This window comes from Ischnura elegans, chromosome X, assembly GCF_921293095.1.
Source record: "Ischnura elegans chromosome X, ioIscEleg1.1, whole genome shotgun sequence".
NCBI classification, from domain to species: Eukaryota; Metazoa; Arthropoda; class Insecta; order Odonata; family Coenagrionidae; genus Ischnura; species Ischnura elegans.
The window spans coordinates 57,065,396-57,093,313 of NC_060259.1; the positions used below are offsets into that span (position 1 = coordinate 57,065,396).

At 35.9% G+C, this 27,918-nt stretch overlaps 1 protein-coding gene across 2 annotated transcripts; it reads right to left on the bottom strand.

The window, feature by feature from the left end:
* Positions 1-1,867: 1,867 nt before the first annotated feature.
* On the bottom strand, positions 1,868-27,787 carry LOC124170653 (1,4-alpha-glucan-branching enzyme). Of its 2 annotated transcripts, none has more exons than XM_046549523.1 (15): positions 27,598-27,787; positions 27,188-27,414; positions 26,797-26,966; positions 25,158-25,273; positions 24,935-25,063; positions 22,498-22,642; positions 18,736-18,826; positions 14,251-14,460; positions 13,018-13,089; positions 10,219-10,390; positions 9,212-9,421; positions 8,786-8,957; positions 8,478-8,662; positions 6,472-6,720; positions 1,868-3,089 (listed from the first exon to the last, which is right to left on the bottom strand). In XM_046549523.1, exons 2-15 carry the CDS (start codon positions 27,298-27,300, stop codon positions 3,045-3,047), a joined length of 2,079 nt encoding a protein of 692 aa, XP_046405479.1. In that variant the 5' UTR covers positions 27,301-27,414; positions 27,598-27,787; the 3' UTR covers positions 1,868-3,044. The 2 variants fall into 2 exon arrangements, with proteins under 2 accessions (XP_046405479.1, XP_046405478.1); XM_046549522.1 differs by having other exon boundaries at positions 27,549-27,787.
* Between the last annotated feature and the right edge of the window lie 131 nt (positions 27,788-27,918).

Below are 27,918 nucleotides of genomic sequence, written 5' to 3' on the forward strand. Positions count from 1 at the left end.
ACGGGTACCGACGTGACGGCGCGATGCTTACAAGAAATTCAAACAGGAGCATTTTAAAAATACGTCACTAAGGGAGAAACTCCCCTACCTGCCGCTTGATTTTGACCCAGGGTTTCAGATGACTGACTCACGCTTTAAACCAAGGCCCCTCAGTTCCCCTTGGACTTGCGACCGGGTAGGGGAGGGGGGGAAGATAAGAAGTTTGTGTAAGAGGCGCACCCCCATTTTCGGCTGAAATGTTTGGGAAAAAAGGTGCGCCTCTTACACGCGCTTATACGGTATTTGAAAAGATCTCAGTTTTTGATCCCCAAGAAGTTCCCACAACTGGAACCCTGACTTTAGGACAAAAAATTCATGGCCTCGAGTCAATGGAGACAGAGAAGTTGATGTTGGGATTGGGAGAATTAAAGAAATTACAACAAAAGCAAAATTCCAACGGTTCAGTGAATATAAATAAGGCAATGCAAGAGCTCAAATTGTCTCTGAAACATCACTTGTATCTAAGTGCCTTTATGCAATTTGGACCGCCTCTGCAAATGTGGACTCAGAAAGATTTCTTTCCTGCCATAGAACTGTGTTAACTGATATGAGAACAAATCTAAAAGAAGACAATTTGATCGCGATTGCAATATTTCATTTGAAACTACAGACATTTAAAAGTAATTTCTCTCTCCAAGTAAGCTGGATATATGGATACATGAAGGATACAATTTATAAAATAGGTGAATTCAGCCAATGCTCCATGTATATTATTGCTTAAATTATCCCCAGTCAATAATATCCTAAATTTAGGGCAATGGGTGGGCCGCTGGAAGGATGGCTCTCATTCAACATCAATTATTTTGCCACTAAAATAACACCGATTTCAGGGCAAAATAACATCGCTTTTGTAAAAGTATATCACCACTTTTAGCTATAAAATAACCCCAACTTTTGCATATCCCTACTCAGGTATCATAATTTCCCATCCAATACACATGAGTTAAGGGTGGGCGAGGCCCTGTAGCCCTTGTAAGCCCCTTTCATTACGTGATTTAACCGATCCCCAATGGGACATGTTGTCTGCACAGTGTTTCGGGGAAGTGAGGTAAGGAGGGGTTCCAATCTTGGCATTGTGAGGGCTGAGACAGGAGGTTGACCAGTGGCGAAACTTGAGGTTGTATCATCACAATATATACATATGTGCAAATGGTAGGATGGCATATGAAATGGGGTAGCCTACTAATATAGTCCAGTGAAATGCATCATCTGACAACTAGATAATGACCGTCTATACATATTTTAATAGGATGATTCATGATTACACACATGAGCTGAGACAGATTTTGAAATTTGCAAGAGAATCTTGAAATGGACCTAAAGCAGTGCAAATCAGGGACTTCCATTTTGAACTCAATGGATCCTAATCTCCTCAATCATTTTTGAATTGGAGTAAAGCAAGTTCAGGGCATTATGTGCTTGAAATAAAGGGGTGATGCATCTTTTAATGAATTGAATTAAGGCTTGCACATAGTAAAAATTTCTATTTAATTACTGTCCACATTACTTCATTTTGACTACTTGTCAGGAAGCTTTATTTGGTTTTGATATGGCACAAAAGACCTTACTTATAAAAGAGTGGCTCGCAGCTGTTGGTTACTTTTGGTGTCATTCAATGCCAAATCAAAATTAGGATCGACACGTTTCAATATGATTTCATAATGTACAAAAAATCTCCAATTAGAACCTCATTCTTTAACTCAATCACATGTCCAATTCAACTGTTTTTAAGATAGACTGGAGTCACATTACCTTAACTTAGAAACCACAATGGATTTCACCAAAAAATCCAAACACATGACACAGGGTTAAAAATGAAAAAAATAGATATTCCTAAGCATTTATTGGACCCAGGAAAGTTATCTTTGATATGAGCCAATGAATTTAATGCAAGAAAGCTGAAAAAAGCAATAGCTGCTAGAAAAGTAACCATAAGTACCCTCTTAAGGTAGACCTTCATGAATATGCACAATAATATCAATTCAAACAAATATTTCAAGGAACGCCTTTTTTTGCAACCAGGTGCTCAATGACACAAAGGTTGATAAAATTGATGAACAAAACAGGCAAAGAACAAGGTTCATATAAAGCATTAAAAATAACATTGAAAAAACGGGAAATACATAAGACACTGTCTCTACCAAACCATTTCCTACAAGTTAACAGTCTATGATATTGGTGAGCAATAAAGATTTATTTTATGAATATGTAAAATGCTTGGTTTTAATAAACTAACTAACTAAAATGATGCAAAAAAATCATTAAGTGATACCTGATCAATTCCTAACCCGTTTTTATTGAGCAACAGCATCCCAAAATTAAAAAGCAATTACTGTGACATCGGACACCTCAACAACTGTCTATGAAAGGCCCAGAATTTGATAAAAAAATATTTTTATCTGTAAAAAAATATTCAATGACAGTAATAAGGCTCTGCAACAACAATGTAAACGTTTTTTTTCAGTTTTTTTTTCTAGTTTACAAATTTTATCTCGAAATGCTAATAGAAATTTTTACGCTCATCCCACAATTCACCAAGCTTGCCCTGAATAATTAACATGAAGTACAAAATATAATCAAACCACATTTTTAGAAGTGATTTCATAGTGCAACAATACATTGAGCAAGTTGAGCAACTAAATATATATTGAGCTACAAATTATAGCCTAAAAAAACAAACAGACATCTATAAAAAAATAAAACTTCCCCCAACAAAGATAAAAAAATTTCTAACATGATAACAAGTTCTCTTATACCAATATAATATCATCAAAATTAACCAACTTTATATCACAGGTAAACTGATACTATGTAAACCAATGGTGATTTGTCTATGGCACTATTTAACCACAACTGCTACCACACAATTGTGCGCAACCACACTAAGACAAATATTATTGTTTTCCGTCATCAGATCCCAAAATAACATTTCAACAAGTAACCACTGAAATGGCAGCAAATCCATATCCAAATTTAAATCCATACTTCTGCATCTATATGAATGATTAAACTTTCCCAAAAATAAGGGCTGTACGAGCTGGTATGTATGCCTGAAAAGAAATACATGTGAAGTTATTAAAATTGACAGGGCCATCGTTTATTCAACTGAATTGACAAAGATGTCACAAAGACCACTCATTGAATAGAATTGCAAAAGTAAACAAAGAAATAAGGATTATACACAAAATATTTTTACATGAAATTCAAATCTAAATAATCAAACTCATACATTAAACGGCAAGGGGGGCAGAGCAGATTTCTTTCAATGCATCCATCAAATGCTTAGACTAACAAAACATAACACTTCCTTTTATTATTAAACCAGAAATAAGAGATGCAGAGCAGAGCTTTTCCTTTGAGTTAAAGATTTATAAAAAAAAATATCAGCCTTTATCAAATCATTTATCAGCTCGAAGTGCAATTTAAATTTTATCAATAACACATTCAGTATGCTTATCAGTAGTGGACATGAAAACTCACAAAATGGTTCATTAATAATGTTAAATCCATATAAAAATAAAATAAATGAAGAAAATTCCTTCATTAACCCCTTGATACCATCATGCGCACCCAGTATGCTTCCTGAACTTCTGTATCTAATACATATTTTTTTCTCCGTCAGATATTGTATTTTTAACTAAAACTAATTACTCTACTTTTTGAAGAAATGTTTTTCCTTTACAATAAAATATTCATAGTAACTTTATGCCTTCACGTTTTTTTTAATGTTTCGATAAAATTCTGTTTTACATCAGCAAGTTGACGAATTTGGTGTAAAAAATCAATGCCTTTCTTCAACTGTACTATCTTGAAAACTGCTGCCTATTCTGCATGTCAGATGTCAAGATGGGTCAGCTACTTTAGCTTGAGATAAGATATCTTCCTTACAAGCTGACAGCCTTCTCTCTGTCTTCTCCTTGTGTGTCATCACCTTGTGTGTCATCACCTTGCGTGTCATCACCTTGTGCCCCAAGTGTGTTTGGTCCACCTCGTTAGTCCTAAGCGAAGGGTCCATGTGCTTCGCTTTGCATTTATTTTTTCTTCTTTTATGTACAGTAATCAATGAAGATAAGATTCCTTCTTAACAGTCAGCATATACCAGGACCCCTTCGAGATATTTTTTCACCTCTTGATGGAGCTTCGAAACCACACATTTCAGTCCACAAGCTGCTAGTATTCATGCTGTGTGGTGTTCTTTCAGGCAGTGTGATGAATTTCTTGTTGGGTGTACTTCTTGTGTGTGGTTATTTTTATTTACCCCATGATTTTTACGAAATGGGAATAGTATTGAAAGGCAAAAAAGAGACTCAGAAGTTTGTTGGTGTGTTAGGTTATAATAAATTCATCGGTGAGGTGGATCTATCCTGTTATTGCACTCCTACCTAATGGAAAATGCTGTAACAAGTGATGTATGAAGATATTTTGGAGACTATTGAAAGCTGCAGTCATAAATTCATATGTTATTGACAGGGAGAACACATATAAAAAATTGACCCTCTTATCATTTCGCATGTTGCCTATCAAGGCAACATTTTTTAAACATGCAACTGCATAAAGACCGTTTGGAGACGGCAGTCACTCCGTAGACAATTTAGTACCAAGACTCACAGAAAGACATTTCCTAAGGACAATTCCTGCAGCTGGAAGAAATCAAAGGCCTAAAGAAGGTGTGCAGTTTGTACCAAGCATGGGAAATGAAGGGACAGCGGGTACTGGTGTGAAAAATATGCTGTGGGCTTATGCTTCGATTGCTTCAATTTATGTCACACACAGCAGAAATACTGAGGTAAAGTCATTTGAATATTTACATATTGATGTTTGAAACAACATAACATGAGTACCTGTATAAAATGATTCGGTAATAATAGAACAAAGTCAAAGGAATGGGCAAAGGGATGAATTTTCAAGAGGACGAAATGGGTAATCCCATCGAAAATATCCAATTGGTTATGAAATTTTCAACCCCAAATTACTGAAATACATAATGTAATTACATAAAAAAATTCATGGAATTTTAGAGATTTCGCAGCCCAATCAAAACAAAATTTAAATCTTTAAAAACTGAAAATTTATTCACAAGTTCAGAGAACGAGATACACAAAACAATAAATATTTTTTCAAATTGCTAGAAAAATATCATATAGTAGCGCATTATATTATGCAAATTTACAAATATTTTCAACAATACTGATCGTATACAATTAAAATTATTGAATGATAGCATGCCAAAAAGACGAAGTCATTTAAATCTCATTCAGCCACTGGGATGGGGTTTAATTAAATGCCTGCCATGCACGAGGGGTTAAGGAATTTTGAGAAAAATGACTAGAATTTCTTACAAAGGAACTGAGTGTCATTAAATTTAAAAGGATTAATTGTACTGCCATCATTGAAATCAATTTTGAACACGAAGAAATAATAAATACTTTCCAACGTCACTAGAGATCTGGTTTATGTACTCATTCAGCCTGAACCATTTAAGGTGACGGGTAGGGATCACTAACTGGAGTGTAAACAACAATGAACCACACAAGACCCAAGTAGCAACGCCAAGGAGTAACTGAGAAGGTGTGAACCGCTTGGAGTGAGGTCATGAACTCAGTCCTCAGGAACATTGCATATGAGAGTAAAATTATATCATCTCACGGGTAGATGCATAAGTACATATTATGGAGACAAACTTATTTTGCCACAGGAAAAGCAATTAGAAAGATTTTCCAGGGAAGTATTAAGAAAGTCAGCCATACTCTGTAAGGCACTCATATACAGTGCAACCTCGATATAACGACACCCCACGACGCACTAATAAACACTCGCTATAGCGAATTGTCGCTTTACCGGAGGTGGAGCAAATAATAGCCAATATACCTCTTGCGAACAGATATACAGGAACAGGAGTGGTGCGGCGACAGATAAACATCTATCCGATAAACGTAAGCATAAATCCAGACAAAAGGCGATGTTTTTTTGCATCACTAGATTTCCTTACTCAAATAACGACTAACTATTCAAACAATTTATAAGCGCCGCACTGAATAAAAACCATGCAAAGCATTGTTTCGTCAATCATTATATTTATCGAACGACAGTTTACCACATAAATTTGAGACAGCACTCCTTTAACTTCATTTCTAACAGATCGCTAGCAATTACAGAGGTTAAGGATTCTTGATGAAAGTCTTTCGGCGGTGAAACCCTCGCTATGGCGAGAGCCAACACCGAAAGGGTCTCGTAAAAACGAATTTTTAACACGCTTATTATAGGGTCAATTGACGGTGCATCGGCTATCTCTCGTAATAGCGGGGGTGTCGCTATAGCCCGTACTCGCTTTAACGAGGTTCCACTGTATATGAAATTTATTGCTGACTAATTGCTTGAATGTCAGCATTATTTTCCCAGCAAAGACAAAGAAAAGTAAAAAAATATACACACCTGCAGTGAATGCTTGCGCCCACCAAAAGGCTCATCTGATGTATGATGGTGGACACTGTGGTCTACTCTTTTGTGGCCTCCAAAGCGCTCCTCATCAGAGTCCAGGACAACTTGATACTCTCCCGGTACATTAACGCCAATCCTGTAGTTTGTAAAGCTCTTGCTGTGGTGAAAGTTTAGAACAAAGAGCAGTCCTGCCCTCTCAAATGCAATAATTTTGTCATCCTCATGCTTCCAGCTCACATAACCCTGCAAATACAACAATTGCTCAAATTGATGCATCAGAAGTAGACGTTTACCATTCAGTAGAAGTAGTTTATTCCAACTAATGAGAAAAACTAACAAACTACAGAACGAATATCAAATGATAGTTCGAAAAAAGTAAGCTAAATACATAAAATTGAAACAAAATATCTTTACCAAACCTTTATAAATTTGAGAATTCCGAAATTAGAAAATCTACCATTCCAAGCCAAGAGCAGCTTCCCAGGAATATCAAGCACTTAAAAGGTCACTTGAGTCATAAACAACGAGATACCAAGAAAATTTATATAAAGAAGGGCAACTGTGCTTACTGCTCAAACCAAATGCATTATTTACAAATCAACAATATACATTCCAACAATAGCATTCCAAGTTACACATAGCTGCCCATAGCTCATCTGGCTACTTCCTCTTACATTAGCTTTCACAGTGCATGCACAAATCAAATGAAAACATTTCTCTAGAAAAAGGATGCTTAAAGAATTACACCGCAAGAAAACCACAACACTTCATCTCGCCATACACCAATTAGCTTATCAATCTTCTCACATGAAGAACATAAACATTCTCAACACAAGGAAATTTCTCCTCTAAATTAAAGATGTACCTTTTAAACAATACCTTTTATTCTATTGAGGAATTCCTCAATTCTTAATTGTTTTGTTGTAACTGTGTAACATTCTTTTATGTATTGTTCATTCAGAATCTCTTGTGTAAGTGTTTATCTTTTTTGACGGGTCCTATATATGTTTTTGCATATCTTTTGGCACCAATAAATTTATTATTATTATTACTTTCAACCTGTCATATTGCATGGTATGATGAATTGTTGGTGTCAGTGCACACTTGTTATGAGGGCTCACTGAATGGATATCCTATGCCCGAAAAGTGTAAACTGCTCAGCAACTTGCTCAGTGAAACCTCATAAAACAATTTCAGTAAAACTTGTGTATCCCACACAATTTATATACCTTTCACAACCATAAATTCAGGAGTAACAGAATTACCTACATGCTCAATTCCAAATAAGAGTTCCAATAATTTTTCATCACTCTCTTCCTAATTCTTAAGAATGTGGAAGGCCCTGATCAGAAGTATTATTTTACCTCATAAAACAATTTCAGTAAAACTTGTCATTCTGTCTTCAATATTTCTCCAACAAAAAAAAACCCAGCCAGAATGCCTAATATATTGAGCCGAGAAAATTCTTGATAATCAAATTCACTTGTTTCAGGCATAATATGATTCTATTGCCCAACAAAATGAAATGTTTAAAATCTCAAACCATTTAAATATGTATTTGAATCTGAGGGACTCTGCTTTCACTTTTAACAACTCTTGCACGTAAGAAAGTCAATTGTTGCATTCAATAAAAATATTAAGTAAACTCACCCATGTTGGTTTGAAATTTCACCACACCAACTAAGCAGGAGAATTTTTATTGAAGCAATATTCACATTTGACTTGAATGCAAGCCTTCTCATTTGATGTGCTTCTAAAAGTTCATAACATCTTTTAAATGTTTTTTGGAGTTTCCATTCAAAGTATAAATCCCTGATTAGCCCACTAGTAAAATTAACAAACAAAATAACCTTAACTTAAACGGCAATAAATCAAAAAATATTTCAAGAACAGTTGTCAACAACTAATGTGGAGACCTTGATGGCTTGATTTGGTCCCACACTCCTGACAAGATGTACAATCTCCACCATTCACCCCAAAAATACAAAATGGGCACTCACTGGGTCACTGTGTAACCATCCGTATTTCTCTTCCAGAGAATTCATGGCCGCATCAAATTCTGCCAAAAATTTGTACTTCAGGAGCGGATCATCCACCAAATTCCACTGACGCCGCGCATAGTGATAGGAGTCATTGTTGCCCACACGAGGAAAATCAAGCCATTCTGGATGACCAAACTCATTCCCTACAGTGGAGACAAATTTTCATAAAAGACAGCTCGATATTCCTATTTTCATTTCTATGATGATATTCTTCACAGAGGTGACTGTGACTCACCAACTACAGCTTATAAATACAATACACTCACCGATAAAATTTAAATATGCTTCACCTCCCAAACCATGAGTGATGAGGCGAATCATTTTGTGAAGAGCAAGGCCGCGGTCGATGATGTCTGAAGGCGGGGACAAGAGAGACATATGGGTATACATTTCTTTGTCCATCAGCCAAAATGCAATAGTTTTATCTCCAACAAGTGCCTGCAGAGACAATGATACTATTATCCTAACATAATCCCAGTATAATAACAATATTTAAGACATTGGTTCAACAGCAATAGATTAATGTAGAAATTACATTTTAAACTGGAACAAAAAACAGCTACATGGCCAAATAAAGAAAACAAATAAAAGAATAGGAATTTCATTTTCAAAATAAAGAGTTGATAGCATAAAAAGCTACTTTGTGTGAGTGACTTTCAATGGTACCACTCAAAATAAAACTATATTCCAACCTGATCGTGTGATTCTGCATATGCCACTGTTTTTTCCATCCATCTGCGGTTCGTAAGCGTGTGCACTATATTCCCCATATTCCAAGCATCATCCTTAACTTCCTTCAGAAGTTTTATCCACTTATCAGGAATGGCCATTCCCAGCCTGAAATCAAATCCAACTCCACCTTCATTCACTGGACGACACATCCCAGGCATACCAGATACATCCTGGAAAAAAAAAGATATGCCCACATTTAAAACAGAAAAACAATTATTTAACAAATTGATATGAAGGAAAATCCACTATTTCTATTATTTAGTGATTACAAATCACATATTTAAAGGATAAATAATAAATTTATGAAGTAAATTTACATAAACACAATATTTTTCCTGAAGAAAGTTCCATTTGTTCCTATGTCAATAAATTAATGAATTTTGGCCAAGTCAACAGCTAATTCCTTCACCATATTCAAAATATTTCATCATCAAAAAGCTATTTTCCCATTATTACAACCCTTTCAAGCAATTTACAACCAAAAGATCAACAGTGTTACAAATTATACAAAGAATTCAAGGGTAACAGGACCTTAAGAAGACACTCTTTCCTTTTTACCTTTCAAATGAAAGGAAAATAAAAGAAATGACGATATAATGATGAAAACAATAACTCCTCATCAGGAAGAATCATGCAAGAATTAAGATTGAGAAGTACCTCATTTATTCATATTGAATCCTTCAAGCATCATGCTGGCATTTTTTTATAATTATGATGGCTGTACAAACAAAGCCCGCATAAACTGCCGCAAAGAAGAACACTGACATCAACATGCCCAAAATGAATTCAACATTCAGCAAATACAAGTTTGAAGAAAAACATTCAAATTAGCTTATGACATGAAAAAAACATACCACACTTCATACAATTTAACACTTGCTTGGTTTTAGGGTGCCAACAGAGGACAGTCTACTTCACCAACACAGAAAGCATAGCTCATTTCGCCGGAGTGAGGAATGATATTTACCTCAGCAATAGTAACAGATTCTGGATAAAGTTTATGAAGCATGTAGTTGGCTAACATCAAGTAAACCAAAGCCTCTGTATCAGTATTTAGTCCAAAGTATTCATCATAGTTTCCACTAAAACCTTGCCCAATGCCACGAGAATGGTATAGCATAGAAGTGACACCATCAAACCTAAATGGGAAGAAACAATATAAAACCACGTGGTTATTGGCCCATGCTATCTCCAAGCGATTTAAAACCCATTAGAAAAGAGTTTAAATAAAAGACTACATCGCGGCAGATATTACTGATATCTTCTGGAATGCAAGACTTCTCACATAATGCCGACATCTTACGAAATTATCAGCACTACAAACAACAACAATCTAATGAAAACTACAAGTAAACATGTTTTTCCAGACATCAGTGTAACAAATATTAATTGCGGATTGTCCAAAGTGAATAATAGATAATAAAGAGTACCAAGAAAGAAAAGAAGATCTGAAAGACCAACTCCAAAATTATAAATCAATTCACAAATATAAATCAATTCTTTTTGAAAAATTAAATAAAAATACAAGCAAGAATTTTAGCCCTCGAAGAATACCCCCTACATGAGTTAAAATATTTATAATTATTGTAAAGCTATGATATAGATTTGAATACAGTACTAAACCTCTATACATGCAACACCATGATTACTGAGATTTAGGACAAAAATGTGCAAGTATTATGAAAATAGGGACGTTAATATCATGGTCACATCCATCATCATCACCGTCTTCAGTAAGTCTACTTCATCCATTACCTGAGATATCAAATACATTACTCTCTTGAGATTGGTGTACAAGCCGAGAGAGTAAAATTTAGAAATTCACAGAATTGTTGCCTCATTTAGTGCAAAAAGAGAAAAACTAACCTAACAATGAGCTTAACTATTCTAAGATCATCTCTACTAAGTCATAATCAGCAAAATTATTTAATAAGTCACCCTCCTTCAAAGGTGAAAACTATGTTTTTGGAAAATATACACTTTAAGCTAGATTCACTGAGCCTAATACACTCCATAGAGTGGAAGGGTGGCACATTGCTTTAAATAGGCAACACATTGACCAGGCCCACAAGCCATTTCCAGCGTGGTTAGATGCATCTGAAGGCAGCCACTGAAGCCCAATATCATTTTAACTCCACACAGTATTGACAAACAAAGAAAGTATGAGCATCTGAAAGTGGCCTTATCTAAATACTGCTCAAAAGGAGTGTAAAGATATACATGGGCAGGGTTGACAAAAATCACGATTTTTTTCAAAAAAATCATTTTTGTTGATTTTTTTTATTTAAATCAGATTTTAATGATTTAAATCGGATTTTATTGATTTAAATGAGATTTTTATGATTCTCCATTCATCAAAAATTCAGTTATTTGCAAAACTAACTATTTGGGCAGCATATTGGAGAATGATCGTTTGCAGAAACAATAAGAGGCAACATACTCTAAACTTAATACAACATTTAGTCAATCAGGGGAGAGAACTATGGAAATGCCAATGGTATCAAATTAAAAATTACACCAGCATAATATAAAATTGCCATTGGAAGTATCAAATGTGCAATATTATGCGGTTCTAAAGCATATGAAGTTTAGAAAAGTTCTGTAATTGCAACTTTGTATGGTGCCTACGCTTAGAAGTTAAATCAGAAAACAATTTTTTTTCAACGGATACACTAGTATTCTAACCAAAGCCATTTTTTTAAATTTTCATGTTACATGCATTCCTACAGTATCATTTCTATTTAAGAGCCACCATTGTGCTGATAACTGTCGATTCATTGTATTAATTAAGAAATAAAAATCAAAATTATACACTTACAGCTTCCTTTTCTTGACTCTTTAAAAATCAAACATATAGATCACATTATGATTTAAATCACCTGATTTTTAAAAATAAAAATCAAGTGATTTAAATCGTGATTTAAATCATGAATTAAATCAAAGTGATTTAAATCAATCAACCCTGTCTATGGGTGAAAATTTTATTTAACTGTACATAATTTATTTGCAGAAAAGGGGTTTCCTGTATAGAGAGTGAAAGCACAGATAGCTTATCGGAGGAAAATCAGGACCATAGCTTTAATTTCCACTGTAAAGTGAAACTTCACTTCACGTTTCCGTGGTAATTTATAAAAAGGTTAAACTGCACTGAGCAGCACAAATGGAGCATAAAATACAAAGAAGAAAATACACATAAAAGCAATAGCATTGCATGAAAACTCAGAGAAGGAAAACAAAAAGAGAGGAACATACAAGTAAACAGAAACTAGAGACATAGAAGCAACTAGATTACAAGAAAGAATAACTAATCAATAAAGCAAAAAGTTTTGTTTACAGGACACTACTCATAATTAAATTTTGGGTAGAACTAGTAACTACATCCACTATCAATTGCAATCACTACCATTAAAAATAGAATACAGTAAACAAGAAGTCCCATTTAAAATTAGTAAAGTATTTGAAAAACTAAAATGTACCATCACACATGCCTATCCAAAATGTTTTCAATTTCATGTAATCTTTTTACATACTTTCATGACATTACATCTTAATTTTTCAACATTCCTAATAGGATTGGCTTTCTCTCCCAAAAAATGTTCACATTTAATTACAACTCAAAATATACAAGAGGCAGCCTTGCATTGCAGGGTACAGTGAAGAATAGGAAAGACAACCAACAATGCAGTTCATATCACCAGTTTTTCCTTTAATGAAACACATGCTCTCACAGTAGTGTGCACAAAATATAATAGAAATTATGAATTACCTAAATCCATCAAAGTGATACACATCAGCGTACCACCTTAGATTTGAGAGAAGAAACCTCAGGACTTCATACCTGAAAAGAAAAAGATACAGCTTCAGAAAACACTTTCCTTAATTTTATGCATTTTTACAACAGACTTAAAAAGATGCACCAAAGAAAATATCTCATCACTTGGGACATCTCTTTACAAATCAGATGAATCAAATATGCATTATGTAGTTCATTTGATTAGAGCCACAGGACTTTTCCAGCTTGTCAGTCCTGATTTCATATTAAAGAGAGGGCTATATCCTGAATTGGAACACTGTTACTTTGAATTCCCATTGCTGTCATTTCTTTCATAAAAACATTTTTAACCCTTAACCAGTGACGTGCGGTCTGAGAGACCGCTGCATTTCTAAAATTATGAATATTTTCAAAATTAAGATTTCATATCAAACAGATTTCATATATTTCAGATCAAATATCCATAATTCTTGTTAGCTTCATATTTTTGCATAACAAGGACATCCCACTCTTAAAATTTAACCTTCCTTTTATTAATTTCTGTAAATTTGCAATTGAACTCGATTGGTGGTCTGTGAGACCGCACGTCACTTACTAAAAATGCATCAAGAAAAGGAATAAGCTGGATAAATTTCATGGCTACTTACTACTTAGCCTTCCAACTTTAACATTTAAGGCCTTTTTTGAATCTGGCAAAATATTGATACATAAATATAATAATTATAACTCAAGTGTTTTTGGCATCAGTTTTTTGATCCTGCTTCAAATCACAATTTTTTATGACAAATTGGTTCGTATTGGGAGTGTAAAAATTTTAATATAAGTTTTAAAATAGTTAAGCATTCAAAGAAAAATTAAACAAAACAATAAAAATGGCGTAGCAATATTTTATCAATTTTTTATTTATTGTGGTCTCCCAGACCGCAATAAATCAAAAATTTAGTAGTCACTGGTAGTGTAACAAGAATTGCACGTCACTGGTTAAGGGTTATAATCAAAAAAATATATCATAATATTGACCACATTGATGGATATTACATAAAGAGACTTCTTAATAATAGCACAAATATTTTCAGATGGAAAAAGTAAAAACAATTTTCCATGAAAAAATAGTTGTCAAATTGAAATACCATTTTTCAAAACTAAAGAGACGTTAGGATAATAACAAATCATCTTCTACTTGGATTTTCGACATTCATAAATGATGCCAAATTCTGATTAACTTACTCAGAATAATTAAATAAACGGCTGTCCCAAAGGGGATGCTCCCCTCTTGACCCAGTGTGGAAGTAGCAAGAGTCAGTCCCATCAAACTGATTCAGCCCATCGAGGACGTTTTTTGAGGCATGGGAATGAACTATGTCCAGCAGTACATATAATCCATGAGCATGAGCTGCATCAATCAACTCCTTCAGCTCTTCAGGAGTCCCATGGCGGCTACAAAAATAATTATCTTTAGGTTTTTAAAATGCAGACAGAGAGGACTTCTCATAAAACCATAACCAAACACATACAAAAACATAGGGCATATCAACAAAAATTAACTATGCAAGTAAGCACTTCTAAAGATGTATGTTAATTCAAACATTGATTCAGAGGCAAAATTTAATTCAAAACTGTTTAGCTTCAAATATAAAATAAAGTATTACATAATTGACAACCAACAAAAATTGATCGAGGCATAAAAAAGGTAATTAAACAGCATCATAAAAGTAAAATCAATATAAACATAGCCTACATTTCCCAAGTTTCTGTTTTTGCTTTCAGATAGTTGAAAATATATTAATAAAGGGCATACAATTAACACAGAATTATAATTAATTTTAAAAAATTGAATCACTACACACAATCTTTACAAATAAATTTGTCAACGGAATAAACTACCCAGTTTTTATTTCTGTTTTTCTTATAAATCTTATCTGGTGACTAAAAAATGCTACTCATTTTCTATCTACCACCTGGGATTGTTCAGGCAGTTTTATCTCTGCACTCTTGAATGCTACTTTATTATGCTAATATTGAGCCTGTAGTTGGCTATGACAATGTTTTTGGGAGGTATCTAATCTGTAAGCACGGTTTTCTCTTGCCAAAAGGCAATCTACATTCTCGCAAGTGCCACTTTTGTAGAATCTAATCCAGACCTATTCCTAAAGAACGTGAGCAAGAGAGCTTGTTCATAACTAGATAAACCTATGCAAGGCATCGAAACGTGTAGTTATCCTGCAGAATGCAACACTGCATGACAATTTTGCATTAACTCACAGCCGCTCAGTTTACCCATGGTGTCACCGTACCGGTATGTTGAGCAGTTTATTGTTGAGGTTATAAGAACTGTGGCAGTGAAGCATGCGAATAAGTTGTCAATTGAGATAACAATTTAAGCTACATCGCTGAATACAGAGTATATTGTGAACTGACTCACAAGTTACAAAAATTAATGGAGGATGACGTCAGAAGTTGGGGGAGTTTCGTGCAGCCCTTCAAAATCAACATCGACCATTACTATTTCCAGTGAACGCCTATTCAGTACTGCAGGCAATATTTCTACCAAAAAAAGAATAGACTAGACCCAGATAGGGTAAAAATGTCGAATTTTTTAAATCAAAACCTTGAGAAAGAACCAATGGCTGCCTGATTTTATGAGACATATTGGTCAATCATCAGGGCTATTCTGCTAGGACCATACGCATGGCCGGCCGTAAGTTTCATATGGCCTGGCCCGAAATTACGGCCTACACCAGGGTTCCCACTCCAACTACATTATAAAATTCACGGTTTTTTCCAGGTTTTCACGGTCTAAATGTCATCAAATTCACGATTTTTAAATAAGGCATTTTAGGCAGGAATATTGATCACGTAACAATCATCGGCCGCATGTTAACTAAAAATGTAACAAACGCGACAGATGCCTTGAATGAAAATGCAGCAATGACAGTGCTATCTCTCATGACGTCACCTATCGTTAGCAAAATTCATGTCCGGCTATAAGGATGTGAGTGGGAAAATGGAGAGAGCAGGGAGGCAGGGAAGTGAAGAAGAGCCTGATTTTTTGCCAGGATTAACGTCTTCCAATCGCAGGCTTAAGGTCAATGTGCTGTCATGGCACACACGGACCAATTAATAGTTCATCATCACTGGTCAACAATCCTAGGATTGGTTTGACGCAGCTCTCCACTCAGTTCTCCTATCAGCTAATCTTTTCACACCTACGTATTTCTTCTCTTTCACATCTCTCTTTACATGTTCCATATATTTTGTACGAGGTCTTCCTTTTCCATTCTTGCCTTCCACTTGTCCTTCGACGATTGTCTTCATCAGGCCATCATGTCTCAAGATGTGCGCTTTCGAATACACGTCTGCAGATAAATGCGTGGACATTGCCTGCACGTGAATGACCTTGAAACATGATTGAAATATCGTTTTTTTTTCTTTTAACCTGTCTATTGTTGTTCTACAATTAAGCTTGAGAGATTTTTAAGGTTTTATGACGAAATTCACAGCTACATATTTCCAGGTTTTTTCACGGTACAAGAAATTCACGGCTTATCTACGGCACGGCACGGAAATCTAAAGATGAAATTGAAACTTTAAGTTTCATTAATTTTATTATCAGAGGCATATGTTTAGGTAGCTGTATAAAATTATAACATCAATATGAGACTATCATTATTTCCTTGATTTGTGGACAGCATTTGTCCTTTACGTATCGACTTACTGAAGATTGCCTCACTGCCAAAAAGATGTCTTGCCCTATGTTTCTTTGATATCCTCCCACGTGAACAATAGTGCAACACGAATCTTAAAATATAAAACATTTCATAGTGGATATTTCAAGTTACTTACAGCTTTTCGAGACAAATAAATAAGAAATCTGCTAGAAAATGTAGCACATAAAGCAAATAAAAGCCTGTTAGGAAACATAATGAAATACACTTTTGTATGTTCCACAAGAGTTTTTAATCCCGACCTAGGTTTCGGCAGTACACACTGTCATTATCAAGGTGAATATACAAACATTTTGCGAGCTTATATAGCTTAGGGAGAGGGGGGTTAAGGCAGGGAGGAGGTGGTGATGGTGGGAGGGGAAAGCTAACGAGGAATAGTTTCCTCAAGGTCAGTAGGTTTACTTGCCGAGTCCAGCAGAACTGATAATTCCCTTTATTATCAGTTCTGCTGGACTCGGCAAGTAAACCTACTGACCTTGAGGAAACTATTCCTCGTTAGCTTTCCCCTCCCACCATCACCACCTCCTCCCTGCCTTAACCCCCCTCTCCCTAAGCTATATAAGCTCGCAAAATGTTTGTATATTCACCTTGATAATGACAGTGTGTACTGCCGAAACCTAGGTCGGGATTAAAAACTCTTGTGGAACATACAAAAGTGTATTTCATTATGTTTCCTGCGAACAAGTTCCACCAAATATCGTCATCCAACCTTAAGCTGAAAAGCCTGTTACTCCGATCACTTCAACAGAGCATCCATTTAAAAAGTATCCCTAACTTTTTAACTACAAGCAAACTCTTAGTCCATCAACTATATCTAATTACAAGGTAAGTAACAACTTCTTTTGATGCACGGAAATATTTAATGAAAATATCATCATCATATGCAAACGGATTACACGCATCCCGTATCCTCCTCCTTTCCAGATGAAATCAACGTCTTTCTTTTATACATCTAGCCAATGCCCGTTGAATCCGTATTTGCTCCCCTGCAATATTCATATATTTCTCGAAACAATCGCTATGTAATTGATGACACTTCGTAAATTTCTTTCATTACTCATAAGGCGAGCAATGTTATTTCGTACGGCCCGTGTTATGACGGCCTCCTAGGCAGGCCATAGCTACCGCCCAACTTATGGCTTTTCGCTCAGAGTACAATCACTCGAAGCCATGCGTATGTCTCGAGGCCGTAGTTATGGTCGATTTAGACTTATGGCCTGGCCATACGATTGGTGGAATAACCCTGCATGTGTTATTTTATATATAATACCCCCTCCAAACCCCCCGAAATATACCCCCCCAAACTTAGGAGCATCTCCTCAATGAACAGACTTAAAGCTGACCTAAAAAGATATCTTCTAAACAAATCTTACAACAGCATCCAAGAGTTCTATATTGATCCCTAAAAATATGTATAAATGTATGTGAATGTCACCTATTGTTACATTGTGTTCAATTGTTTAGTGTTACATCTACTGTTCAGTATGTTACATTTTTATGATTCATTTAACATTCATGACGTGTCCTAAATCTATGTTCTGTGGCTCACTGTAATATATGATCTTCTGGACAAATAAAATAAATAAATAATTAATTAATTTAAACTTTTTTACTGGGCAAATAAAATTATGGAGACGATCATAACTTTTTCTAACAGAGCTTTCCCTCTAATTTACATCTTAAGTGAAATTATTTTAATTCAATTTTTGTGGTTTCTCATTTAAATTTGCCATTAATTCAGATAATAAGAGTTCATCCTTGGAACAGAGTATCAAGAACCGATGGGGGAGAACCAGACCAGTACCGAGAACCAAAAAATTTAATAACCAACTCATCCTTAAAATAAACCCTGAAAATTTGTTACGCAATTTTTCCAGGCAATTACCTGATATAAGAATTCCAAAAGCCAGAAGATATTCAGTCTCAATATTTCCAGATTTGAGGTCATAAAATACATGCAGCGTGATAATGGCATGAAACTACTCACCTCGATACAGCAAAGAAACTGGTCACTTGATAGCCAAAACTTGCATAGTAAGCATGTTCCATAATGGCCATCAACTGAATAGCATTGTAACCTTAAAAAAATGTATAAAAGTCAATATTAATTTAGGAATAACTTAAATTAAGAAAAATAAAATCAGCCGTTACTCCATGATCTTTACCACTATTACACATATAATTGCTTTTATTAACTCTCATTCTTTGGCTTGCCAACATTAAAAAAGGAACAGATCAGGGAGCTGATACAAATTCAATGGAAAATACTTAAACGTAGCGAATGGAAAGCATGCACTCAAAGACACACTTATTTCATACATACCTTTATTTTAAATTTTAAGCATAAAAGGTTCTTAAGTCATTATCACTAAGAAAGTAATTTTAACAGTACACAAAATAAAGAAAACAACTTTGGCCCAATGTTGCCGTGTCTGAAATCATTTCATAAATTCATACAAATGTTTTCAAAGCAATGTTCATCTCATTAAAAATTAAAAAGCATAATTAAGATGTGCCAGGGAGATTTGAGTAAATTAGATATGTATTCGATGAGTAAATTAGATATTTGAATATGATTAGAATGAGATTAAATTCTTGAGGAAGAAAATACTAGGTTGAGCTTACATGATTAAGGCCAATGGCTAATTTGTTCATGAAATCTCATAAATGATGGAACATTTTAAGGGGAAAAAGAAATAAAAAAGTCAGGGGGGAAAACCACATTCCAAGCAGGAGAGTGCAAAAATTAATCTGAGTTTAAGTTCAAGGGACAACGACAACGTCATTAAAAAAAAGTACATGATCAGCTCACTTGTCATTTAATCTTCTCTCCATCATCAAATGTACAGAGCGGAGAGGCAATTTTTCCAGGCAATTACCTAAAATAAGAATTCCAAAATCCAGAAGATATTCAGTCACAATATTTCCAGATTCGAGGTCATAAAATACATGCATCTAACTGGAGGATATACCTTCTCATCCAGTTCACAGATGATCAGAAGGTAAGCACCCTTTCGATAAAACTTTCCATCCATTCTAGAATACTTCTCACTTCCTCACCACCATCATCTTTCCCTAACCCCGATAGAGACCATAATATTCCATTATCACAATATTTTCCTTAAATACCATGATTTCCTTAATGAAACTAAAATATTGCCTAAAGAAAAATTAATTCCAAGAGTTTAAGTTCAAGGGACGACAACGTCATTAAAAAAAAGTACATGATCAGCTCACTTGTCATTTAATCTTCTCTCCATCATCAAATGTACAGAGCGGAGAGGCAATTTTTCCAGGCAATTACCTAAAATAAGAATTCCAAAATCCAGAAGATATTCAGTCACAATATTTCCAGATTCGAGGTCATAAAATACATGCATCTACCTGGAGGATATACCTTCTCATCCAGTTCACAGATGATCAGAAGGTAAGCACCCTTTCGATAAAACTTTCCATCCATTCTAGAATACTTCTCACTTCCTCACCACCATCATCTTTCCCTAACCCCGATAGAGACCATAATATTCCATTATCACAATATTTTCCTTAAATACAATGATTTCCTTAATGAAACTAAAATATTGCCTAAAGAAAAATTAATTCCAAGAGTTGCAATTTCTATGACTGATTTTGGATTTACAAGACTGAGCTGGATTTTGGTTGACTCAAGTTTGGCCAACATAATAATAATAATTTTTATTGGTTCCTGAGGAGTAAGCACATGGGAATTATAAAATATGTTATTTATATCATTAAATGATTTATATACTAGCATAGCCTCCGCTCTTTAAAAACAGGGATGACCTACCTTGCATGATGTTAGGAACGATGTGGTGGAAGTTCTTAATATAAATAAAATTGGACATTGCAATATTTCTAAAATTCAAAATAAAACTCAGTGGAAAGAGTCTTCAGTTGTTACACTCTCTAGTGCTAGGCTGATGAACATCAGTAACAGTATGCAGGCTGAATAAAATTTCATTGCGAAGCACAAAAATTATGGTACGAAAACATATAAAGATAGATGAATGCTATGAGTTTTGAACTGAGGTCGACAACGTCCTTGAGATCTTTGTCATAATTCTTATAGCCGATTTTTGGAGTTTGAAAAGGCAATACATATGATGTGAGGGCCCCCATACAGTTATGCCATATTTTAGCTGACTGCGGAGAGCAGTGGCATTATCAACCATGGTCACTATTTTCCTAAGAAGTTAGCAGCCAGAGGCAACCTTGGCACATGTTTTGTGCCCCTTGAACATGGATTCCTGGAACTTTTGTAACAGTGGAGGATTTGAGAGCAGATGCATTTAGTTTTGATACTGGACATGAAGCAATTTTCATTTGGTGCGGGTGGAACTGGATGACTGAAGTTACTTCATTGTTAATGAAAACCAAGTTGATATTGTACCATTTGCCCGTGCCATCAATATTCATTAGCACCCTCATATGATTTAGGATTGTGGAGGAGGTAGTATCATCAGCATACATAAATACTGAACAATTGTCAACATAACTAAGGAGGTACGTTTACATAAATGAGGAATTATAGGGGACCCAGGATTGATCCTTGGCGTACACCTCTTTCAATCCTCAAGGCACTGAAAGTGGTGTAGGGTTTGGATTCAGCTGAGAAGATTTTTACAGCTTGTGACCATCCATTCAAACAAAACTGAATCCACTGGTGGCTCAACCCATAAATCTCACTTTCCTCAGTTACACTACCTGATCAACTGATTAAAAGCTATTTTAACGTCATAGAAAATCCCAACCACAAGTCACATAACCAGAAATTTCTTATTGAGAGAAGGCTAAGTGTAGTAGAAGTTATCAGATCAAATCTTATCACTGAGAAATTAAAACACATAAGAGAAATAAAATATCTTGGAGCCACTATAGATTAGTACTTTAAACAGAGTAAACAAATCCCACAATTAAAAGGCGATGGCATATTGCTCAATAAGTATTTTAAATCCTTAAAAATCGAACAAAATTGCTATTTTTTGACTTTTGGAAAATGCTTCAAATGCTTCAACTAACCTACTCACATGCATTAATCAGTTTTAACATGCGGCATGGTAGTGCCACTTCAACACAATGGCAACTGCCAAAAAGAAAACCAAATTAGGAGAAGGAAATAAGTTATTTTCCCCATAAGGGAAAAAGAATCTATCACTTCCATATGGCATTCCTTAACAGTAAGATCACACGAATGACTGTAATCCTTTTTCACCAAATGGTTATCCAGTTGGGATATGAAATTAACGCGATAATTTTTTCACTATTGAAAATGTTTTGACATGCTCAGCAATTTTTCTCGGGCTCTATATCATGTTAATTCAATCGTACTGGCCAATGTTTCAGAATATGACTTATCTTCCATTCTCAAGGTATGTTACTATCTGAATGTCCAAATTCATACATGCATAGCTCAAGAACAATTCCTGAATATAATTCACCAGGAAAAATTAAAATTGTTATTGTGACATGCTCTTATTGGGCAAAAAAATAAAGCTTTAATATACCTACTATTCCTGGCTTATTATTAGGTTTCCTGTTTTCTACGATGAATTATATGGATTCCGCTCTTAAACATGATATGGTGATGCCTCATGACAAAGTAATGAAATTGATAACACGAGCGGCAAAGGAAAGCATTTATCGATAAAAAAATTAAGAAAAACTTAGGTGATTTAAAAAAATAATTAAAATTGTAACTATAAAACCAACTCCTGATAATATATCTTACCAAGTTTGACGATCCTGGGAAGAACATTTTGGATGAATTCTTTGTAGGACCCAATTTTGGCATCTGGAGTAGCTATTCCCACATGGCATTCATAAATTCTAAAGCTTTGCGGCTTCTTCGGTTTTTCATGCTTGAAGTGATATTTCTGCAAAACAAATATATTACGTAACATTTGAAATGCTTAAATTTTTATCACCACTCAGTCTATAACAGCCAATTACATTTATGCTAACAATATGTCTTATCAAAACAAAACTTCCTTCTACATATGCTACACAATGAAATCTGGGAAGCACAGCCTCGATTTATTATAATAAAATCTTCAGTCCCAATTCCACTAAAACAACCTTGAAATAGAACCACCTTATGTAATGATCCTCTTCAAATATGAAGGAATATGAGATGAATTATTAATATTTATGTTCATTCCATCCATTTTTCTCTTCAAGAAAAATAATTATACTGAAAAAAATCTGATGCTTTCCTGGCGTATGCTGGTAGTGAAGGCTGTTTGGGTGCTCCACCGGGTCATCTCCTTCATGGCTGCCGACATTTCGAGGTACGAGTCGTACTCCATCCTCAGTGCTGAATATCATTTCTCGGAAAGTGTTCATGTTATACAGTGCTGCTGGGATCTCAGGTTCCCTCTGATTGGTCCTTGGTATTATACCATTTTTCCGAACTGATGGCGGCTGGGTGGAAAGAAGCAAGTAGCCAATCAGAAGCGCTGACCCTTCCGCCTCTCCCTTCCCCTCCATCCCCTTCCCTTTTCTCCTCCGCTCCCCTCCATCCGGCCGACCGGCGTTACCATCCTTGAGAAAAAACGGTACTTTTGGGGGTGGCGGTAGATTCTCAGACAAACGCTGAGCAATTCAATTTGGCAACACTGCTAGCTGGAGAGCGATCTGCACTGCACGGAGTTCGGAGAGAGACTGCGGGCTCCTACACACTTTCTCCTTTCGCTCTTCTGTGATTGGCTAGAAGAGTGGGTGGGTCTCAAGCACGCTCGAGGTCAGCCGCCGTCAGTTCAGAAAAAGGGTATAGCCAATCAGATTCTATGCAATACTGGTTTCCAGACATTACTGATGGAGTAACCGCCATTTCTATTGAAGTTCTTTTCCGTTAGCCGGATCTCTATGGCCTCCTTCGTAATCCTTTCCCAATATTTCTTCCCTCGAGAGATGATCTTCACATCTCCCCAATGAATGGAATGGTTTTGGTTGATGCCGTGCTCGGCCGCTGCAGATTTTTCAGGTTGACATAGCCTGAAATGCCTTTGACGTTCCTTTATTCTCGTGGCAATTGTCCCGCCAGTTTCACCCAAGTAAACTTCTCCACATTCACAGGGAATCTGGTATATTCCGGGAGTTGCAAGGCCACAGGGATCCTTGGCTCTAACTAGTTGCCCTGAGGATGAAGTACGACTCGTACCCCAAAACGTTGGCAGCCATGAAGGAGATTACCCGGTGGAGCACCCAAACAGCCTCCACTACCTGTAATTATACTGTTTCATTTTGTATCATTCCTTATGGTAGTTTGGATGCCTGTAATTTCTCGTAAATAAGATTGATTAACCTGGTCAGTTTTGTGTTATTCTAACGGTAGTCTGAATCTGAAGCCCAGGAGTCATGAGTCTATGGGACTTCTCACTCATTTATGCACGGAGCATTCCTTCTAAAGTAGATGTACAATTATGATGATCAGGTGCTCAATCTAAGGTCCTTAATCAACTGGTTGCCGTAGCCTTTCATGGGGATACCAAAACTCCTTCCATTCATAAGGTAGGCTAATATGGTCTTCCTCCATGACTTCCTTAACCAGTTTTTTGGGCAATCCCTTTCCAATCTTTTCCAACATCCTTCCCTCTGTTACAGATTTCAGGATTCCCTCCCCCTATCGTAGCCTTACTCTGTCCTCTACTCATTCTATGCAAGAACATTTGCCTTGCTTCCACAACTAAAACTCACAGATCATTAGAGAATTACAGGTATCCAGACTAGCATTAGGAATGATGCAAAATTAACCAGTTTAATTATTTTTCTTTTGGAGAAAAATTAATGGAATGAACATAAATATCAAAACAAAGTTAACAGCAGAAATTCAAAGGTCAGATTCCAGAGCAGAAATATTGAAACAAATAGGTGAGGAGATCGAACATAGAAGCTCTGAAGGGGCCAAAAAAGAGGGGAATACTGCTAAATAGTGCAGATTACTATCTGTAAGAAGGGTGATATGCAGACTGGAGTGGGGGTGGGATAAGATTGAAATGGGAATATTGAAAGCAGCAGAGAAGTTAATTGGAGATGTAGAGAGAACAAGGATAAAGAAACTATGAATCACAGAGAAGATGATAATAAAAATGGAGAAGAGAAGAAAGTGGATGAATGTGGACAGAGAGCAAGGCAAAAAACCACAAAAATACAACACATGTCCTCACCTGTTCAGGAGGGGGATTCCACATTAGCTGCCTATAAGTGACCCCTTCATTTTTTGGTGGAGGGACAACGTACTGTGCCCAAGGAGACAGCCTGTCCAAGAGAGAGCCATTTGGTTGCCTCACAACAATCTGGAACATTAATAGAGCCCATGCATTCACAAATTAACTTGCAAAAGTTAACATACCTTGAAAACAGGCCTTAAGGATAAAAGGATTATGATACCTTAATCTGAGACAGATGATTAATTGGGCAAGAGCCATCCGGACGTGCTGGTATGGTGATTTCCCACTTTCCGTAAGGGAGCTTATTGTACGGATGGCTTTCACGATTCCAACCATCTAGAAAGAGAAGAAAGAATGTAGCGAGTGTGTACCCACAACGCATAGCTATGTAATACCCCCATGCATCCTCTACCCAAATATTCCAATTCCCAAAAATGGGGCCCACATGGTCCAATTAATAGGAGCTTCAGACCAAATTGAAAACAGATCTAAACAACATACGTATCAAGCGGCATGCTTTCATGAAAATTTCCAACACTTATTCTAGAACTGCTAGTACTCTTTTAGACCTAGCGTTTTCCTCCAGTTTTTTAGATGCAAAAGTATGTCAAGCATTGGAACTCATACTGCCAATTGAGTCTCATTCAAATTTGGAAATGGAGTTTCTGATGACATGTCAAAATTGCCCTGAGGCAAAGCTTAAACCCACCGAGTGCAAACACCAGGCAGCAGACGGTAGGTTAACCTCTACAAATAAGGTTTCTGCTGCAATATGTCTGACTTTAATTGACAAATAGGCACTCACAGACAAAATTAAATGCCATTCTGAGGGGAAATTGATCCATACTTGGATAAGGAAGGCCATTTAAATGATTCTGAAACCTGGAAAGAGGCTGTGACTTGGTGAAGAGAGATCGGTAAAAATTGTGCCTCCCCATTCCCAATGGAGAGAGTAGAAGCTCTTCTCCATGTGAGTAAGGCTGGAGACCATTCGTATCACCTCAAAAATCACACGCTTCCCATGATTACCTTGAACCAGAAATCAATAATTGAAAATCAAATTTTTTTCGACATGTTTTAACGCAAGCATATTAATGTCTCGTAACAAGGATCCTGAATTAAAAATATGGCTCAATTGAAGCAATGCAATGCAATTATATTTCTCAAAATCACAAAACTCTTAACATAGTAATTATATAGGTACATTAGTATACTCAGTTACATAACACTGTGGTTCAATTATGTTACATAACTTCCAGTGCATTGAATCTACATTAATTGGGTATGTTGTGTGAAGTAGAACACTGAGAATGAAGTAACCTGCGGTTCATTGATGCACCTGCCCAACTCTGCCCAGTATTTCAGTCTTACATACCGGTCTTCATTACACATAGAATGTTCTCACAATCACTTCACCAGAATGTTTGAAGCAAGTACCACATAGGATGACGCATGTCGTTCCCACCATTGAAAATACCAATATCATAAAGAAAACTACCTCATTAAGAGATAAGGTAATCCAAATATTAATGAACAAAAAGCATCCTTAAAAAGAAAATACAAAACGGAAAAATAATAAAATTGTGATAACAAAACACTACGAGCATCTTGACTATATTTTCATCCCAAAATTCATTGGACATTTAATGAAAGAGGCTGTCATCTGGTCCTTATATTTTTTGGTCGCATTTACGACCAAATGAAGGCAGTAACAGTTTTATCACTGGATGGAATATTGTTTGAGAAATAGAAAAAAAACATACGAAATCACGAGCGACTAATTTCATTAGATGAAAAATGCTTCCCCGTAAACGTAGCTTGCCAGAGCAAAATTGGAAACGATATAGGTAAATACTCACTAAAATCTCCAGTCAAATACAGCTGCTCAGCTCCTGGTGCCCATTCCCGAGAAGTTACGGAATTATCATCATTCACATGAAATCCAAAATATTTATACCCCTGGGTGAAGTTTTCTAAGCCCCCCTCTTGTTCTGACACTTTGTCGACGTAGTCCTTATAACAAGCATATCTAATGCAAAAAAATAATACAAAATGAAGAAAATGGACACAACAGGGTTGTCTAAATTTTAGAGGAAATTTTTTTGCTAATAATAAAAGTACACTTATGTCATTATCTACGAACTTGAGCCAAGAATTTGCTTGATAGTGCTGAAGTAATTTTTCTCGCCACTTTAAATACATACATGTTACACAAATAAAATGAAATATTTAAACAAAATTAGAACGTACCGGCGGCGTATTTCCTTCTCGTACGGTTTTAAATACGAATCTCGCTCCAACATAGATTTAAGATCAGGGACTTCGACATCCATAGGATCCATCGAAGAGTATTTTCCACCCATTTTAATACAAATTTGGGTACTAGGTTGAAGTTTTCACGCCTGCTGCAGATGCCCTTGGCTTGAAAGTCGTTCGTATCAGATTCGTAACAAAAGCACCCTACCACGAAGCGCCCGCTACATGAAATTCAATACGCATTAATGAAAGAGGACTGAAAGGAGTACACCCACCTACTACAGCGCCAAGATGATGGATAATGAAATTTCACGCGAAGTTTCAATGAGTGCCAAAGACAGCAGTTACATCATACCAATGGATTATTCTGGTTATTCAAGGATAATTGGCATTTTTTCAATTACATTCTCCATGGTTTAGATGCCGCGAGCTTTAATCAGTCTGCATAACTTGCCAATACATATCCCTCACTTTAGAGCTGTCATCGATGTTTACTCTTAATTATCATCAGCAAAGCCGGTTCTTACACCATGAACACGAACATGTAGCTCATGACGAGAGCAAATGAAGTAAACAATGGTAAATAAGAAAATGCAATTAAATGTTCAATTTTAATTTTTGTAAGAACATAGCAAGCGTCCGCGAATTTGATGATGTCCACAACAAGGAGCGCTAGCTGACAATTATCATTAAAGAAGGTAGCATGGAGAAAAGAGTAATAATAT